The sequence below is a fragment of the Hesperophylax consimilis genome, chromosome 30 (genome assembly GCF_061612785.1).
Source record: "Hesperophylax consimilis isolate HC1 chromosome 30, BYU_Hcon_1.0, whole genome shotgun sequence".
In the NCBI taxonomy this organism is placed as follows: Eukaryota; Metazoa; Arthropoda; class Insecta; order Trichoptera; family Limnephilidae; genus Hesperophylax; species Hesperophylax consimilis.
The window spans coordinates 6,869,198-6,889,405 of NC_142865.1; the positions used below are offsets into that span (position 1 = coordinate 6,869,198).

Here is a 20,208-nt window from a genome sequence, read left to right on the forward strand (position 1 = left end):
GTACTCCATTTGGAATCTCACTCATTTCAATTTTTAGTGAAATTAGTTGTGCTGATCAAAAATTCATCAAAGTTTTTTAGGATGATTCGAATGTTCAGCATAGTATCCTGTATAGAATCATCAATTAACAACAAGTCATCAATATTAAACACCACTAATTAATGAGGACTGCAATGAATATATTATTATTTATTCACGAAGGCTCTTAAGACTATGTTAATGGTGTTTAATGGTTGATAGTTAGGTTTTTTGTGTTTGTAAGTGCCGACTTATACACGGTGTAATAGTGTAAAATCATTATTCATAATCCGTTACGTTCAATGTAATTTCGTTGCCACCGTGTCATTTTTCATACTGTAATTTATGGTAAATTCATACAATCTTCCATCATTTTGCGTTTCTCTAACACCGTATAATTGTATAATACAACAGATAAGCAATCTCTATTGGAAGAGATTTCAGAAATATTTATAATGTTTGTTCATGATCTGAGGAGATATTTCACGATATGAAAATTAGCAAAGTGTTCATTGTGTCAGATTAGCACTTTTATTTAGAACTAGCTGTACCCCGCCACGCGTTGCTGTGGTCAGTCTGTCTGTGCTGATACAGAAACAATACATTTAACAGATATAGAATACTAGCTAACGTGTACTCTGCGTTGTTCCACTTTTCTCTAAATTCTCAAAATGATGATGAAAACCCTATCAAAATCCGTTGCTTAGTTTAAAAGAACTAAGCGCACAAACAGACCAACGCGGATTCCGACTTTATTTTAGTATTAGCTTACGTGTACCCGTCGTCGCTCGGGGAATTATAAATTGTTTAGTGTAATGTTTTAAGGTTGTGAGGCCTTTTTAAGAAGCACAATTCAGTAGTACATTATTTTGATGTATCTCGTATGGTTTAGCTAGCGCTAGAAATGTAAGTGCCGGAAAATATTTTTTTTAAGACTTGATTACAAAACATCGACTTTTCTCTATTTTCTATAAATATAATTTGCATGTATTATATTTATAAATCTTTCGGAAGAAATTTTCTAAGTGATAGTGAAACCCCTATCGAAATTCGGCGGGTAGTTTAGAAGAACTAAGCGCACAAACAGACAGACGCGGATGACGACTTTATTTTATACTATTCGGAAATCTATATGAACTGCGTATTTGGTTATGATGTGAACCACGAATATTTTTTGAAGTTTATTATTCATACAGTTTTGATGGTCTTTCAATTATTTGTCAAAAAAATTATATCACAAATAATATTAACAATATCTGTTTTTGATAGGCAATCATATATATAAAAGACGGTTCCATGATAACTCAACACAGTGACAATTCAACACACTTTTAAAAAGTGATATAAAGTCATTAGAAACGATGAAAAAATTTATTTTTTTAACCTAACCTAACCTAACCCAACCTACTTAACCCAATTAGTAAAGTTTTTGTTTCATCACTTTCTATGACTTTATATAACTTTTTAAAGATGTGATGAATTATCCGGTCACCATAAAAGACAATGTTCGTATGTGTGTACACCATGAACTCAAAAAACAACTGGACCAATTTCACTGAAAATTTCAACGTGTGTTCTTATTAGTACCAGGAAAATTTAGAGAGTGGTTTTTGTATTGGATGGGGATCTGCCTCAAACATCCACATGAAGCAGCCTATTAAAACTCAAAAAGCAATAATAAAAACAATCCTGAAAGTACCCATAAGAACTCCATCAAAAAACATTTTTAAAAATTTTAAAGTGTTCAGTATAACTATACTCAAAAAATGCTCTAATCAAATTTACATAAAATTATGAGTACCCTGCTGACCAACACAACTACATTACAAGGAAGAAATCCTCAAAACTACTGAACATCCCAAAATGAAATACGTCTTTTGGCCAGAAAAATCATCATTTCCATGCTACAAAACTATATAATGCCCTCCCAATTGAACTCAAAAACACAACGGAGACACAAAAGTTTAAAAACGACATCAAATTATGGCTAAGTAAACATGAAGATGAGGAAATCAATAAAATTATGAACTGAACAAATATGAAGACAATTTCATAATTTTTTTTTTGTAGAATTAACAAGGAAATCACGATCTACACCTATACAAAAACCTACAGTCCGCCTCGGAACAGGAATACCTAGTGAGGAGGACTGCGAATAATATACTTAACTTTGTAATTATAATTGTCGTTAATAAAAATAAAAAAAAAATGGTAGGAGAAATCGGAGATGCTCGAGGAATACTTATCGCATTACCTCTGCACACTGGAATGAGATGCGGATTTGAATCGAAGTTGATATAATGTAATTTTTAACAGTAACAATATTGTGTAATGGCGAATAGTAAAAACAATCGGGTACGCCCGAGAACGAAATGAATCAAAAAATGATTTGTGGAAAAATGAGGCGTTCATAATGAACAAAGACAGAGGTATGATGTGGAAGTGAATGGTGGAAGAAGTTGGGTAGGTCCGAATCGTTAACTTCATTTTATTTAAGTTTATTGGGGAAACAAACAGTTTAGTTACTCCAAACCATTCATAAACCCGAGCAACACCGGGTACATGTAAGCTAGTATTTTGTAAATGCTTTCAGCTTTACAATTTTTTTACTAGTTTAGTATAAAATAAAATAAGCCCGCTTTGTTCAAATAAGGTTTTAAAGATACATTTTTTTTTTAAAGTATAAATTTGTTTTATTTTATTTTTTTTCCATTATTTATGGCTTTCACCCTTCAAGGGTGTTCTTGGCCATCAGTTAAAATTATTGAGAAATGAAAGGTGAATTTAAATATTAATTTTATTTAAATAGGCAAATTTCAAAATTATAATGAAAATTGGAGTCGAGTTCAGACTTAGAAGAGATGAGATGTTGAATGGAGGGGAGGCAATTTTAGATAAGGCTTGATAGAAGAGAGGATATTTGTTTAGAGAGTGACAACCAAAAAATATGTGATCTAAAGTTCCCACTTCTAGACCACAGAATGTACAATCTGGGGAGTCAAGGACGTGAATTTTAAAAAGGTGGGAAGGAACGGAACAATGTCCGATCCTCATTCGAATGAGTGAAGAAATTTCTTTTTTGGAAAAATGAGGAAATTGCTGAAACCACGGTTTTGATGGAATAGTCCTTTGTATTGAGGCATAGCAGGCTCCCTTGGATTGACTAGCAATGTGCCAATACTCCGACCAAACATTGCGGGATCTATCTTTGATGATGGAAAAAATGTCAGATAGTGGAATGTGGTTACGAGGATTTTAAAGAAGCTAAATTTCCTTACTTATAGTACGAACCTATTTATTAAGCCTGACTTGTGTTGAAAAATGAGTAATTTTGTGAGGATCAGTCTTGGCCCATCCGACTGCTAGTCAAGCGTACCACCCACTAAGCTATTGACCACTTACTTTTAAAAATGTTTACGATAAAAAATATTTGACATAAGAAAACTTGATAACAAAATATTAGTTTATTTATTTTACATCGAAAAGTTTTACGATCGCTGTGTGAATTGTAATAATTACAGTTTATATCGTTCATGATTGCAGTGGGAAGTGAACCCGATACCTCTGCACTCTTGAAGTTGTTGCGTAACCCTTACTGTTTATCACTTGGATACCATACAGTCGCAGGCGTGAGAAAAGATACTGCTTGGTGTGGATGGTCGCTTGTTACGTTTTGTTAATTAGAGCGGGTGCCCAGGTTTATGTTGTGAGGTTTATTTATACACGCCTTCTGCGTGGCGGGCCGGATCGGGAGAGATTGATTGAGGGAGACATTTTGACCTCTCCAGCCGGACTTTCTCGACCCATCGCCTTGCACCACATTGGAAAGGATGGATAGATACATACGTCACTCCTGGTCACATTGACATTCAGGTTCCTACCCACCGTTTTCCTTTTACTAAAAATACCCTCCACACAGCCTCCCCAATTATCGCATGGGATTTTTTTACCTCAGACCCCGCTGTGTGAATCTAATTAAAAAAAAATTGACAAGTGCATTATTAAATTAAATGATCAATTTTTCACGATAGATGGGTACCAACGTTTGTGTGCTTTCAGACAAATAAGACACTGGAGGTCCTGCACTTTTACTCTGGGTCCTTTGAACCTACCTAAAATTTATAATAACTACATATACACTGAGAAAAATTACTGACAAATTGGGATTGCAGGCCCTTAACGAATGAACTGATAGGTTTCCTATTAAAAATTTAGTAAAATACGAACATATCACGAACGAAACACTTGTATATACACAAATAATCTTTTCGCATTTCATCATTGTATATTATCAAGGCAAATGCGGGTGCATGAACATGTTTTCTGATATGTTAGGAATTTACTAAAACTTTATCAGGAAACGGCCTGCAAACCCGTTTTTAACCGGATTAACAATAATTCAAAGAGAGTTTTAATAAATTGGCAATACTCATATTTCTCCGTGTAGGGTAATTTTTAAAAGAAATCATGGACTGGTTCTGGGTCTTGAACAGATCTATGTTGTAGAATAAATCATGGACTGAATCTGGGTCTTGAAAAGATCTATGCTGTAGAATAAATCATTGACTGATTCTGGGTCTTTAACAGATCTATGTTGTAGAATAAATCAAGGACTGATTCTGGGTCTTGAACAGATCTATGTTGTAGAATAAATCATGGACTGAATCAGGGTCTTGAACAAATCTATGTTGTAGAATAAATCATGGATTGATTCTGGGTCTTGAATAGATCTATGTTGTAGAATAAATCATGGAATGATTCTGGGTCTTGAACAGATCTATGTTGTAGAATAAATCATGGACTGAATCAGGGTCTTAGACAGATCTATGTTGTAGAATAAATCATGCACTGAATTAGGGTCTTAAACAGATCTATGTTGAAGAATAAATCATGGATTGATTCTGCGTCTTGAACAGATCTATGTTGTAGAATAAGTCATGGAATGATTCTGGGTCTTGGACAAAACTATGTTGTAGAATAAATCTGAGTAGTTATTTTCAAGAACAACTTGTTCACATTGAGCTGTAAATCGTTTACAAATTTATTGATGTGCACGCACTCGTTGTACCTTCGGCTTTGGCACCAATAGTGAAGGGATTATTAATACCAGTTATTTAAAGCGTCTTCTATTGAAATACCAGCAGTTAAATTGGCATTTACACTAGGGCCGGCGCTGTTCAGGCGCAATTGGAGCAGTCGGCTCCGGGCGCTGACTTGCCAAGGCTCCACGGAGCCAAGGATCCCAGACGCTGTTAATACCTAATAATAACTCAGCGCCCTTGAGGTTCTTACCAGCGCCAAGCGCCGTTCACTACATAAAACTATACTGTATCTCCTTTACTACTATGGTCAGACATATTAAGCAGATTTAGAAAGAGAGAAAACCAAAACTCTCTTTGCGTTTAAAAGTATAACCTCACACCTTTCCTTATAATTTAAAAAAAGAGTTTATAAATCAGAAGAAATTGCCGATTTAATAAATATTTATAAATAATACATTTATATTTATATTACATATAAAATGAAAATAAGACAATAATCTTTACAACACGTTTGTTGAATTGAATGCGTTTTTTAATTCAACAAACTTATAGAATGATAAATGCAGTTTACAGATAAAAAACATCGGTAAGCGGTTTTAAAAATAAGCCATGTTTGCGGTCTAAATTTGAATATTTGTCCGTTTGTAAAATCATAATCCGAAAGAGTATTTCATCTGCCTTCAAAATCAATATTTCACTTTGGATACGTCCAAAAACAGTGCTTCTATTTGAAATTGAATGTAAACTGGGAATATTCAGATGGTATGATACTATGTTGTCACAAATTATCTAGATATTTAATAATTTATTAGGCTTTTACAAAAATAGGTAACAAGTAATACAGTTGTGTTAGGTACATATTTTACAATAAACAATGATTTATGATTGTATTACAGTATATTAAAATTAATAGTGTGGTTTACGGAAAGCAAAATAGGTATTAAGAAACATAGAAATATAAAAATAAAAGTGTATTCACTACGGAATCGTAAATTCATACATCTCAGTAAAGTGATTAAAAAGATTTCGTTTTATAACTAATACGGAATCTTTGAGCATGTCTACAATATTCCCAAATTTATTGCCAAAATGATGTAGTCTATTTATAGGTGTATGAGCTTCATAGTTGGTTTTAAAGTTGTCACAGAAAAATGTAGCACTTTGCCTCGTATTTCTGGTCGGTACGTAAAATTTTATTTTGGCGAGAATTTCAGGGTTGTTAATGCAATTATTAATAATTTAGTACAAGGTCAGAGATGATCCGCCTATCTGACAGCGTTATTAGGTTAATGATTGTTTCTTTATTTTTCCCCTATAGATTACAAAACTTCTGGACTGATTTCGCTGAAAATGTTGTTCTTATTAGTCCAGGAGTGTATAGAGGGTGTTTTGAACTGCAGAAGAAGTCGGGGACGCCCAGGAAAGACTTTATGCATTATATCTGCACGGGAAAGAGAAGCGGAATTGAATTAAAATCGATATTACGTAGATTTTCCAAAGTAACAATTTAATAACTGACCGGTCGGTGACTGAGTTGACATAGCGTTTGGGTCCCACACAGGCGTAGTGTGTGTTTAATTCCTCGGCTGGCTAAGTCCTCCATCACAACACAAGCAACATTTTCCAATTACTGTGGTGGTAGTAGGAGATTGTAAAATATTCTCAGGTTATTCATAACCCGGGAATGTTTGTATTTCTTTATACAAATTAAGAAAAAAAAATACAGTAGTAGGTAGAACATGTCGGGGACTCCCGGGGAAGACATTCTATTTCTTCTTATTAATATATAACTTATTATTTCTGCACTAGAATGAGATGTGTAGTCGATATAATTAGTTTTTAACAGTTAAAATGTGGATTTCGTGATTTTACGTGAATTGAACAATACAGGGTTTTCCAACAAGAGGTGTTATTTTGAAAAGCCCGCTATTTCGGTAGATGTTACTTTTGAAGCTGTCATTTTATGACATTTAACAAGTAGAAACTACGACATTAATAAAAATGGAACAATACACGCTTAAACAACGCATGGAAATTATTAAAATTCACTTGAGTGAATCAAATGCTAATCATCTTGAGTGATGAGGCCCATTTCCACCTCGGTGGCTTCGTCAACAAGCAAAATTGTCGCATCTGGGGCTCGGAAAACCCAAGAGTTATTGTTGAAAAGCCTCTCTATTCTCAACGTGTGAGTGTTTGGTGGTGGTTTATAGTCCGGCGGAGTCATTGGACCTTACTTTTTTGAAAATGAGGCTGGAGCAACAGTTACGGTGAATGGATTGCACTATCGAGAGATGATTAATGATTATCTATGGCCAAAATTGGATGGTATTGATCTGAAAAACGTTTACTTTCAACAAGACGACGCTACGTGCCACACAAGCAACGAAACCATTGATCTTTTACAATTGAATATCAAAATAACACCTCTTATTGGAAAATCCTGTATAATATAAAAGACATGAATCAAAAAGTTTAATGTGTGTACGTTATTAACGAAAAAAGAGGTGTGAAGACAATGTATCTCTTGGAAGTAAATGGTTAAAGACGTCAAAGACGACTGAGGAAGACATGGCACGATCAAGTGAAACAAATAATAATTATAACGCAACCATTTCCATTTTAAAAATGCACCCACTAGAATTTAGAACCTTAAAACTTAACCCCAAACCATGCATTCTTCCCAGAGTAACGCCGGGTTCATATCAGATAAATTATTTTGTAATAAGGTTTAAAGAATAAAATTATCAAATATTTAGACATTTCTAGTGGTTTTTCTTTCGACTCTAGAAGCTGGCGTATAGGAGATGTATATTAATTTTATTTACGATAATCCTCATTACAGCAGAATGTGTGCATTCATCTTTTGCCCAGTGAAAGGTAATTTTACTTCCGTGGTAATTAGCGAAACATGTCGCCAAGTTTTTTTCCCATTAGAACTTACGCAACGTAGCCTCAATTTTAAATTAATATATTTTCTGGTCGACAGTTCATAATAAACCAGGTTATTATTATTACAGAATGTGATGAATTGACAGGTCAACAGAGAGCAGCAGAAACAGGTCAACACAACGCAGACCAAACCAAATGCAGGTCACATTAATTCATAATAAAATACTCTAATGTCTCTATTGAAACTTTCAGAAAGAAGAATAAGCTCAGATTTAATACTGTTACAAAGAATACTACATTTTAAAATTGACTGTCCCGAATTACTTCAATGTATCAATATCCATTTTCCCAAAAAATCATGCCGACATTTCTTACCTTTTTACTTCAATAACACCAGGACACTAGCTTACCAAAATTCTCCGATTCCGAGACTTCACAATCTCGGAAACAAATATTCTGATCTGGGTGATATATTTCATTTGAAAACTAATCAGTATAAATGTTGTATATTCTATCACTTTTATTCTTCTAGACACAAATAGACCTATGTACCCATATAACTTCTCCGCTTCTACTATTTTGTTTTGTTGAATCTTTTAAATTAAATTATATGCGTGAGGATTCATTTTTGCCATTATGTTTACATTCTTCTTTACTGTATTAATTTTTAAGTATTTAATCTGATACAAAATGCTTGTATTTTTTTTAAAGAAAAGCCCACTAGGGCGTGTAATAAATAAATAAATAATAACGACGACCATTATAAATATATGATACACTGAAGAGATAAAGAGCTAGAAACGTGTCGTAGGCGTATTCGTGCGACCGAAATAATCTAAATATTCCTTACTTTTGTTTTTATTTCCTTACTTCCCAAACTACGATAACTTTCGAGGCTACACTATATTTATTTACGATGATCGTATTCGATTTGTGTAATTTTACATTAACTTTACATTTTTTTTTACATTAACTTTTCTAACTCGTTAGATATAAGCGTAATGATTAAGATTAAGAAAATGCTTAGATGGTTTAAGCATGTATTTAGAGTGAATGAACAAAGAAAGGAGTGAATAGTAGAAGTCTGGGAAGCCCGGAGAAGACACAACACGAGTGATCCAGCCACTTGAGTCGGGCCACGTCAGAAGTCGGAATAACAGAAGAGTATGTATGAATTTGAATGAGCAAGAAGTGTGCTAATACAGGGTTGTTTGGCGTTCCGTCATCTCTGCCTACTCCTACAGGGAAACAGCCTTATTGTTAAATGGTTAGTTAGTTAGACATTTTGACCGGGAACATTTTAACTGGGGACATTTTAACTGGGGACATTTTAAGAGGAAGCTACAAGCCAAAAATGTGTGTATTCTAGATATACCTTATATTGTAGGTAATATGCATTAAAATCGCTTGACAAACAGAGTCTAGAAACGTTCGATTTCAAGCAAAAAACTGGCTTTTATTTATTTTGTAAATAATTTTATAAGAAAGCAAAAAAGTTAATGAAGTGAAACTGTCACAGATAATTTTAGCTATAATACTGTATTTTTTAAATTTGTTTCCTTTACGCGTTTATACATTTCTGATGAAAAAATATTTTTTTTAGTAGTTTGCATTTATATTTTTTACTGAGTAATTTATTATTTTATTTGTATTCTACTCAAGCGAAGCGATAGGAAAACCTTCAATTTATCTAAAACATATATTTTGGTATTCATAATGTTCACCAATTCGTTATAAAGATTAATCAATTAAGCTTCGCCAAGGAATATTTTGACAAGGAACATTGTTACCACTAGAACCGTAAGTGGACGACATTAGTGTTCCTTTTAATAGTTACAGATCGCATTTCTAGGAAAAATCATATCTGTTCTATGATAACCAATAAGAAATGATATATTTCACTTGCGTTGAGATAACCGCTTGGTCTATTTTGTAATGTTACATGAGCTGTACCTATCAATGAAAGTGAAAGAGATGAAACGGGATGACATGAAGTAATTGATGTGATTGAGGAACGCGTCAGCGGAGATTCTTTTTAGTCACGGCGAAAGCGAAAGCAAGATCGTAAAGACTATGTGAAGAAGCAGTCGACTTAAAATTAGTTTGAATTAAATTTTAAACTAAAAATTAAGAATAATGGACAGAAGAGACATCTTTGGTCAGTTTTGTATAGAATTTGATCTGCAGGTGAGTGATAATGAATTACAGTCATCTTTGCATTAATCAGATGGATTCATCCGAATTATATCGTTTGTCAAAAGAGGTCGATTTAAGACTAAAATGATTAAAATATTTTTTGTCACAATAATGTGACAGTACTTTGGAATTACAATGTGTTGATTCTTTTACTATTCTAAATTCCTAAATTTCTCCTGAGAGCTGGTGGTGACAGATTATTATTTCATACTGCGATTGCAAATATTATTGTGTCGATCACCAGTCCGCTGCCGAATTTGAAGATTAAGGAGCTAAACTCAATGCGAGTGATATTTCTGGCGAGTCTTCTGTTTTTATGTAATTGGTGGCTGGATTATAAGTTGTTACTTCTCCTGCAGAGTGAATTTAATAATCAACCAATTTTTTTTCATAGGGAATTAATTTCCCTGATGGTCTGTGTGACTACAAGCCAGATCATCACCACTATGTTTGATTCGTAATTAATGCTTTGGATGCATTTGACACATCAACGATTTTATTTATTTTTTGAATACCCCAAACTAGGCAAATGTCCGTATCATGGTGGTAACTTAGAAAAAATAAGAATATGTAAAATATGCAATAATACAATGATATGACATATGAACGATGTATTCAAAAGTTCTTAAAAATAAAAAGTTTTCTAAATCACATTGTAATATTGATTTATTTATTTATTTAATGTCTGTCTATATGTGCACTTAGTTTTTCTAAACTACGCCATGTATTTTGATAGCGTCTTCATTATCATTTAGAGAATTTTTTCCGGAAGGTTTATACATATAAAACATGTATATTATATTTTTAGAAAGTAGAGAAAAATCGATGTTTTGAGATACATCAAGTCGTAAAAAAATATTTTCATTGCTAACGCTGGTTAAGCCTTATGAGGTACATCAACATAATGTTCTACGGAATTGTGTAGCTCAAAAAGGCCTACAAAAAAGTCAACACTTGTATATTTATATCTCCTAAGGAATACCCCCAGCAATACCGGTTACATGACAGCTTGTTATAAATATACCAAAAACTTTGTCCAATGCTTTCCCGGCCTATTGTGTATTGAATCGTGTTTGCAAGTGGTAATTTAATGAACAACATTGATTGTTGGTCCATTGTCTTTATTGTTGCAGCAGATGCTGCAACAATAATCAGCGAGCTTGCAATGGGTAGGAAAACAGCGTTTTTATCCGATTTTCTAACAAAATAGACAATGTATTTTTTAGTTTTAGAAAAGAAATTGACAGGCAAGGCAGAAATTTATATTTGAATACCGGTTAGAAGCCGGGTGAACAAATAAATGTCAGGCTCCGATTGCTAAGACCTCCATCATTGCAGAAGCAACAATAAAAATCCCATAGAAGTAGAAATGATCATACTGTTTCAAATGTCAGATAATGAATTTTACTAGCCTGTCCGAGAACTGAGTTTAATAGGTTTTATGTAAACTGGCGATATTTTTGCCTTAGTTAAAAATTAAGTTGTTGACAATTTTTTTGGTTATTTGTTTTTGGGGTGTTATGCCGTGTTGCGTTAACTCCTTCTTTAGCCAACGTTTCGGACAGCATTGCAGTGTCCATCATCAGGGCAGATGTGTTATTTTGCATAAACGTTGGCTAAAGAAGGAGTTAGCGCAACACGGCATAACACCCCAAAAACAAATAACAAAAATACTTTTGGCCGTGAAAATCTTAAATAATATAAATGTTGATTTACTTTCATGTTATCACCATTAGATAAAAAAAATCAGTATGTACGAATATAACTGTGATGATTATACTGCGGTTTCATTATCAATGATTACACACCATTGGTAACCTTTATGCTATGTTAGCTGATATTTTTATATGCCTCTATTGAGTATTAATTGACCAATTTACAAGTGAATATTTTTACGAGGTTACTACATAACAGGTTTTTATTTATATTTTCTCTTCATTTCTTTAACTACCTTTGTGCTAATGTATATCCTTTTATTTTGTTTACTTATATATTCTTTTGTCTTATCTCCTTTTATAATCTTTTATTTTTTCTTTTCTATCTTTGTTATTTATTGTATTATGAGTGTCAATAACTATTTTGTATGTAAATGGCACTTGCACCGTTAATTCTAAATAAATAACTATTAATATATAAAAATTCAGCCTGCCTATGTTTGCGCTCTCAAAACTCGTAAAGTAATGGACCGATATAGCTGAACATTTTAACGTTTGTTCTTATTAGTGACAAGAGTGTTAGAGAGTGGTTTGAATTGTAGGAGAAGTCGGGGACGCCCGAGGAATATTTAACGCAATGTCTGCACTAGAATGAGATACGAAGTCAAAAAAGGTCGATGTAATGTATTTTTTTAACAGTAACATTGTGGTATACAATACATTGAATGGAGTAAAAAGTCGAGAAAGAGATTAGAATTAGCCAAGCATTGCGGGGTTCATTTGTAAATAATATTAATTTATCATTAAAAATTGGTGGTAGGAATACCTACTAATTAAATCGTGTTTAAATTTGAATGCGTAAAAACACCATAAATATTATTTTTAGTCATTTACGGTTCATCTGCTTTTACGTTAATGTTTTAAACATGTTTTATCAATTAACAATCAAGATAAAAGTTAAATCAATTTTATTTTGAACTCTTGGTTTTGAACTCGCGATCTCTTGACCCAGATCAAGGATGTTTCGTTTCCAGTACAGAGATTGTAATGATTTTAGATTATGGAGACTGTAGAATAATACACGATCTGTTTTCCGACATACCACAATCTATGCATAGTGTGGAAGATTTAAAGTTAATTTTTCTGATTCTGATTAAAAATTTGTAATTTTTAAAACCGCACATTCCAACTGGCTACAACGTCATTATGACATAGAAAACGTAAGAGGGCTGTCACGAACGTCAACGCTGTCGAATTCACGAACGAAAACAAACGTGGCGTTTATACAGCAAACAGATAATTTTACATTTTAAATTAAAAAAATATTCTTTACACATAAAAATAAATTTAAAATACTTTCATTGGTGTAATTTTTTTGGGAACAAATAAAAATGTATTTTTTATGGTTCACTAAATTCTGACTGTAAATATATATTAATTTATTTATTTATTTTGTAAGAAACAAACAGCTTTTATATAATATACAATGATAGACATAAATATACAAGTAAACTGAAGTCAAGCCACAGAAGTTCCTTATGTTAAAGTTCATTGGAAATGAAGTTTTAATATCTTAAAATTAATTTGGTGTTAAAGGAAGAGGAAAATAGGAAGAGGATAGGAGATGCTCCCGATACATTTCACACTCTCATATTTAATCGATCGTACGCATTACTTCATATCGATATTTCTTTAGGTTATTACAAAAAATGTCAATGCTGTAAAATTTTGTATTATATTGTGCACATATACGAGGAATTGGGGAATTTTTTCGAATGTTTGTTCTACACGAGGGTAGATAAAATAAATCAGATTGTCGGGTTGATCTAGACGAAATATGAAGATTTATTAAATTGGTAAATTCTGGTGAGTCTATTATTTAGGATTTTAAATAATAAGATTTGATCAAAAATTAGACGTCGTGTTTGGAGGGAGTTAAAATTATGAAATTTAATGGATTCGGTATTATTTGAGAAGTGTAAGTTTAGTAATTATATGTAATTAAGAAAGTAGTTATAGCCCTAGTCTAAAGATAGTATTTACAGGCCTTAGTCGTAAGTCACTAGATATAAGTCTTAGATGTAATTCACTAGTTTTAAGTGAGTAGTTCTTGTGTTAATTATTTAAGAAATATATTTGTAAATCACCGTTCAGGTGATTTTTTTACGAAAACGGCGATAAATAAATTAGCCAAATATTATTATTGGGTGCAGTTGGTAATCTTGTACAGTATTTTTACTGACATTTTACTCTTGCCCACTACTCTTGTGAGGTATTCACATTAAAAAAAATGTATTTACCTATTTCAGACGATTAAGATGTTCATTCAAATTATTCAATAAATAATTTTTCTACTAAAAAATTACTGAAAACTATGAATATTGTTCATCACTAAAAATTTATGAATATCGTTAGTGGTATTATGTATCATCCCCGAATAGAGTATGCATATGCAGTGAGGCAGAAAAAATTGCATACAAATATCAGAATAGTTATGTAAAAATATTATATTTTTAATTTTAAACCGAAATTTTCTATGAAATCATAAGATTTACCGCCAAGCCGTTGTGGGTTCAATTCCACTGTCAACTACTCCACCATGACAAAAGCAACATTGACTTATAATAGAATTATTTGTCTTGTTCTGTTTCATGTTTCGTTTAATTTTTTTAGTATTATTTTATTCAATTATATGAAAAAACGGCTCAATTAAATACTCAGTCATTTGAATTAACTTCCCAGCCTTTTTACACATACGGGATTGTAATTATTATCACCCTTGTTTAAGCGTTGAAATGAATGAAAATAAACAACGGATAAAAACCATGATTTGTGTCTTTGGTAATGAGTTCCTTGTGTTTTTGCTACCTCTAGCGCTAACAATGGCTGAAGCGTTAAAAGAATTAGCATTACAAAGAAAGGAAAAGTAACTATTAGAATCATCCGTTTAGTTTCTAGTTACTGCGCTGAGTAAAGTGTACAAGGTCTTATTTATTTACTAAGATATAATATATCCATCGAACGATTGGTATCGTATGCACACATTTAACATATTATTTAATTAAAACCATTCCTCAAAATATTAATATGGAAACATATGAAACAGCTAACTGCGGTTTAATGCCAATTAATCTCCATTGATTTCATCGTTTATCCTATATTTTTAGGTTCTATTAATTTGGCAGTTTATGGACAGTGATCGCTCAAAATGTTTTTGCAAACTTTTGGCATAAAATGCCAGAAATCGCTCGAGTGGTAGTTTTATTATTACGTGCTCTGTTCCTCAACGTAAAGCTAATGTTTAACCTTTTTGATAACAACATACTTAATTTAATAAAATTATTATACGCGAGATTATTTACTCCTGTAAAAATACATTGGATGTAGTGAAAATTAATTTTATTTGTATTTTTGAATTTCACGGGACAGTCTGAATTCTTGACACATCAGTTCCGATTTTGAAAAAGACAATTATTAAAGTAATTTTCTGTTACGTAGGTACTTTGTTACTTGAACGCACTTAAATTCAAAGCAAATCATAGATACAACCGTAATTTGCGCTTTTGATAATAGTACGACAAATTAATCATCAATTTACAGTAGGTGAGCAATTGTTACTCTTGTTCAGTGAACTGTAATTTGAATTTAAGTTGGAATTATGAGTGAATTTATTTGAAAATGGAACTGATTGTGTCAATAATTCTGAATAGTTATAAATAACCTACCAACAGTGTAATATTTTAATAGAAAATGATTAAAAATTTATTTTAAAAATTGGAAATTTTTCACCACAAAATTGTTTTTATTCTATATTTAAAATTTGATTTTTCTGTTGTTTAAATTTTTTGGGGCTCATCTTGACAAGTAAAGTCAGATTAAGCTACTTAACCAGATTTACTAAGATAATATGGTTTTACAAAATAATTATAATCTCGATACTACTATTAAAACTTAACGTGAAATAACTATTTTCTATTAACCTTTAGTACTAATGGGTATAAATAATGAATACCAAAATAATGCTTTGGATAAATTTAAGTTTTTCGTATCGTTTCGCTTGAGTAGAATTAAAATATAATTGTTAATTACTCAAAAAATATATAAGCTTAAACCACTATAAAATAAATATTATTTATCAGTAATGTATAAGGAAAAACTATTTCTATTTAATGACTAAGATTCTCTGTGACAGTTTCCCTTGTCAACCATTTTTCTTTCTTAAAAATATATTCATAAAATAAATAAATAAAAACCACCTTTGCGCTAAAATTAACCGTTCCAGTCTCTTTTTGCCAGACAATTTTTATGCCTATTACCTACAATAGTTACCAGTGTATTAAGTCATTGTATTAACTAGATAAACCAGACAAACTTACTACAGACTAGACAAATAAACGTGAACTATCTTTTCATTAAGTATTTAAGAAAAAACTTTTAAAAAATTCTATTTAAATTCACTCACAAATCGACCGTTTCCAGCATCTTTTTCCCAGGCGATTTTTATGCCTATTACCAACAGTAGTGTTAGCATTATTACCAACAAGTAATTGTATTATAGTAGTTTTATGGTGTGGGGTGTATTAATGGTAATACAATAAATTTGAAAAGGACTTACCTTGCAAGAAGTCATTTTGAAATATTCCTTTTTTTTCTTGAAATCACTGGACACTTCTGTAAATACGAAAAAAATGTTGAATTTTTTATTTAGATCGTACACTAAATTTATCAATTTGAGGCGAGTCGTTCTACGATATGAATATACTAGTAAATTATCCTTGACTTGTTTTTTAACACCTTTTTAAATAGTAAGCCATAAACGTTACAATTATTACAAGAAGGTGTGATATCTAAAATCAATTATTTGTTTTTGGTTTTAAAATGTACACAAATATTTTGATGTTCAGTCATTAATCAAACTTAATGATTCAATTTGAATGATTGATGAATTTAAAGTTATCTGCAATTATTGTTTTACGGATTTATACAAATCTTTTCTAATCTCTAAATAGTATTAAACAAATTCGCTGTCTGTGTCTGTCTGTTTGTGCGCTCATTTCTTCTAAACTACGCAACGGATTGATAAAGTTTTCACAATCATTTGGAGAATTTCTCCAAAAAATTTTTTATTACCTAATACACGGATATTATATTTGTGGAAAGTAAAAAAGTCAAGATATTTATTTAAAAGTAGCACAAAGAATTTTTTTAACGAATTTTGTTTTACAATAGGGCTCAAATATTCAAAAATAATTAAAATTCTATGTAGCTATTTGCCAATGATTTTTTAAATTTTAATTGTAATCCCAATTCGTATATAACGAGTATTTTCATATGAATTTTCCCACATTATATTTTGTGAATGTGCAAATTCACAATGAATTGAAATAGGTGTGGGTGTATTGATTAATCAATATAATCATAAAAATAAAACGAACGTATCAATCATTATTCACATTTCGATTAATTCGTAAGTCCAATTAAAATGGAATTTAAACAAACGATTTTTTTCATAATTTTTCCTCAAATATCAATAATTTACTGACGTTAAAACGACTAATCAATTATGTTTAAAGTTTCCCGCCGTTTAAGTATCAATTTTTAGGTTATGTATCGTAGTACTAATATTGAGTAGGGACCGACCTTCGCGCACTCGACACGAACGTTGAATTGAGACTGATTATGGAAAGAAGATCGCGTCCTTATATACCCAGTGGCTTTCCGATCTGCATTCACCCGAGGTTGCAGTCGACCAATGGGAGGATTTCCCGCTTTTTCCCAATTTTATGTTCATTTGTTTTTGTTTTTATGGGAGATGCTTTGATGTGGGCTTGCGTGTTTTGGGGAGAAGAAAATGTGAAAACTAAGTATTTTATCATCATGTCGTTTATCCTGAGGTACCCCTCAGAAAGGATAGACAATCACAGAACTCTATCATACATTTTTGTTGTTTGTTTTTGGGGTGTTATGCCGTGTTGCGCTAACTCCTTCTTTAGCCGACGTTTCGGACAGCGTTGCAGTGTCCATCATCAGGGCAGATCCGGTAGATCCGAAGATGTGTAAATTTTGGTTGTCGAGTTTGTGCTTATTTGTTTGTGGCCTGGGCCCGTCCAAACTCAAAACTCGACAACCAAAATTTACACATCTTCGGATCTACCGGATCTGCCCTGATGATGGACACTGCTACGCTGTCCGAAACGTCGGCTAAAGAAGGAGTTAGCGCAAAACGGCATAACACCCCAAAAACAAACAACAAAAATGGCTTTTGCCGTGAGAATCTTAAAAACTTACCTCTATCATACATCGTCAATTTGTCTTTTATCTTCCTTCTATATGATTAAAAAAAATTATAGTTCGCTGTACCAATATGGATTAAAATATATAGAACAACCCCTGCGTTAGGGATGAGAGAGTGAATTATTGACAAATCAGTTCCAATTTTGAAAATAATAAATTAAATAATTTTATCACAAGTCTGAATAAAATCACGCATCAGTTCCGATTTTGTAAACGACACTTAAATTCAAACCGAATTCGATTTCATTGAACCAGAGTTTCTTTATATATTTTTTTAAATGTGAATACCACAGAATAGTCCCGACTGATCCCAATTGACTGGAGTCACTGATACCATGCGATCCCCAATTGGAGTATCTTTTGAGGCTGAAGGTATTGGGGAGGGGAAGGAGATGGGATAGAGGAAGGTTGCCATTCAGATCTGGTCACCATTTCAAGTTTTAGTTCTGGATTGCGATCTTACACCAGGGCGATACTGAGAGTATTTTCCACTCTGGAACATGTCGGAAGTATACTATATATTATTTTTAATGAACAACTTGTGAAATAATACAAATTCATCAAATAAAATTTACTTGCGCACGCCGGGATTTGAACCCGAGATTTTCGGATTGCTAGTCGAGAGCCTTACCCCTTAGACCATGCAGGTCGTCATCAGTTACGCAGGACTTAAGTATTTTATTTACTTGGTAGTTTAAATGTTAATGTAATAATTATATAACTATTTTTTAATTATACAACAACAAACATTCCCGAGTTATGAATAACCTGGAAATCTAGTTTTTCTGAGATTTTCATTTAAAATTGTTGGAATAACTTTTACTGTTTAAGGCGATGCATTACGTAGTAATGCAAAATCACGGGTTTTTGGTTTGAAAATTTGGTCGCCTAGAAATGTTTCAGATGCTTTGATTAAATAATGCGAGTAGAATACATCTCGGCCTTTGAAAGAATCGAGTATTTTTAGAAGTCTTTTTATAAGCCCAGAAAAAAATAATGTACAAGGCCTATGAAAACTGTTTAAGGTTCAAAATCTCCTACTTACAAACCCATTTTCGGTTATGGTTTTATTATAATGTGTAAATTAAGTTATTTATAAAATGATCGAAAAACATTTAAATATTTGTGCCTGAACATCCACAAAATAAAATAAAAGGCACTTTTTGGCCATCTTTTTTCTTGCATAAATCAAAAAAGGTAGATGGTGTTAAGCGGAAATTTAAGCCTTATCGCCATCTACGTAAGGTGTGTTATTGATAGCGGCTCGATTTAAAATATTACACAACGTAGTGCATCGCCGTAATGATAATTTTTAAGCTATTATATATTTATTTTAATTAAATCAGAATAAGTAACTTTGTTTATATGATTATTTTCAATAACAATTGAATGCTGTTGATATTAGATCCCTGAGGCGCATGTGTGGTAAAACCATGTATGATCGTGTGAGGAATTTGGAGATCCGCAAAGAGTGCAAGGCTGATGTAAGCGTAATGAGTAAGATTAAGAAAGGGACGCTTAGATGGTTTGTGCATGTAGAGCGAATGAGCGAAGAAAGGAGTGTAAGGAGGATATATGAGGAAGACATGGCACGATCGAGTGAATCAGATTCTTGAGGCGGGGCATGTCAAGTTTCAGAATAATAGAAGAGTATGTATGAGACGATGTATGAATGTGAATGAGGCAAGGAGTGTGTGCCAAGACCGAATTGTTTGGTGATCCGTCCTCTCTGCCTACCCCTGCGGGGAAACGGCGTGATGGTTAGTTAGTTAGTTCAATAATATTACTATCAACGCGCGGAGAAAACTCACCGATAAAAAATGATGCTTATTTATTTAAGAATCTCTTCAAATTATTCGTTATCCGGTTAAAACGGGATTGCAGGCCCTTAACAAATGAATTGATAGGTTTCTTGATAAAATATTAGCTATGCACGTGTTTTTGATAACAATGTCGCATTTTATATAATTAAAAAAATGCTGGTGCGTGAATACTTGTTCCGATATTATACAATTTAATTTAATTTAATTTCAACGCTCTGGTGGGCTTTTACATAACAAGTTTTTTACATAACAAGCTTTTACATGACATAACATACAGAAACATTTTTA

General features: G+C 32.3%; 1 protein-coding gene across 1 annotated transcript in view; it reads right to left on the minus strand.

Annotated features, from left to right (window-relative positions):
* LOC149409576 (uncharacterized) overlaps positions 1-17,465 on the minus strand; it is a 43,526-nt gene extending 26,061 nt beyond the window's left edge. The window contains exons 1-2 of the mRNA XM_089649730.1: positions 17,444-17,465; positions 16,419-16,474 (exon numbers count right to left, since the gene is read on the minus strand). Coding sequence (XP_089505856.1) covers positions 16,419-16,433 — 15 coding nt within the window. The 5' untranslated portion in view covers positions 16,434-16,474; positions 17,444-17,465. The remainder of the gene's footprint in view (positions 1-16,418; positions 16,475-17,443) is intronic.
* Positions 17,466-20,208: the final 2,743 nt, after the last annotated feature.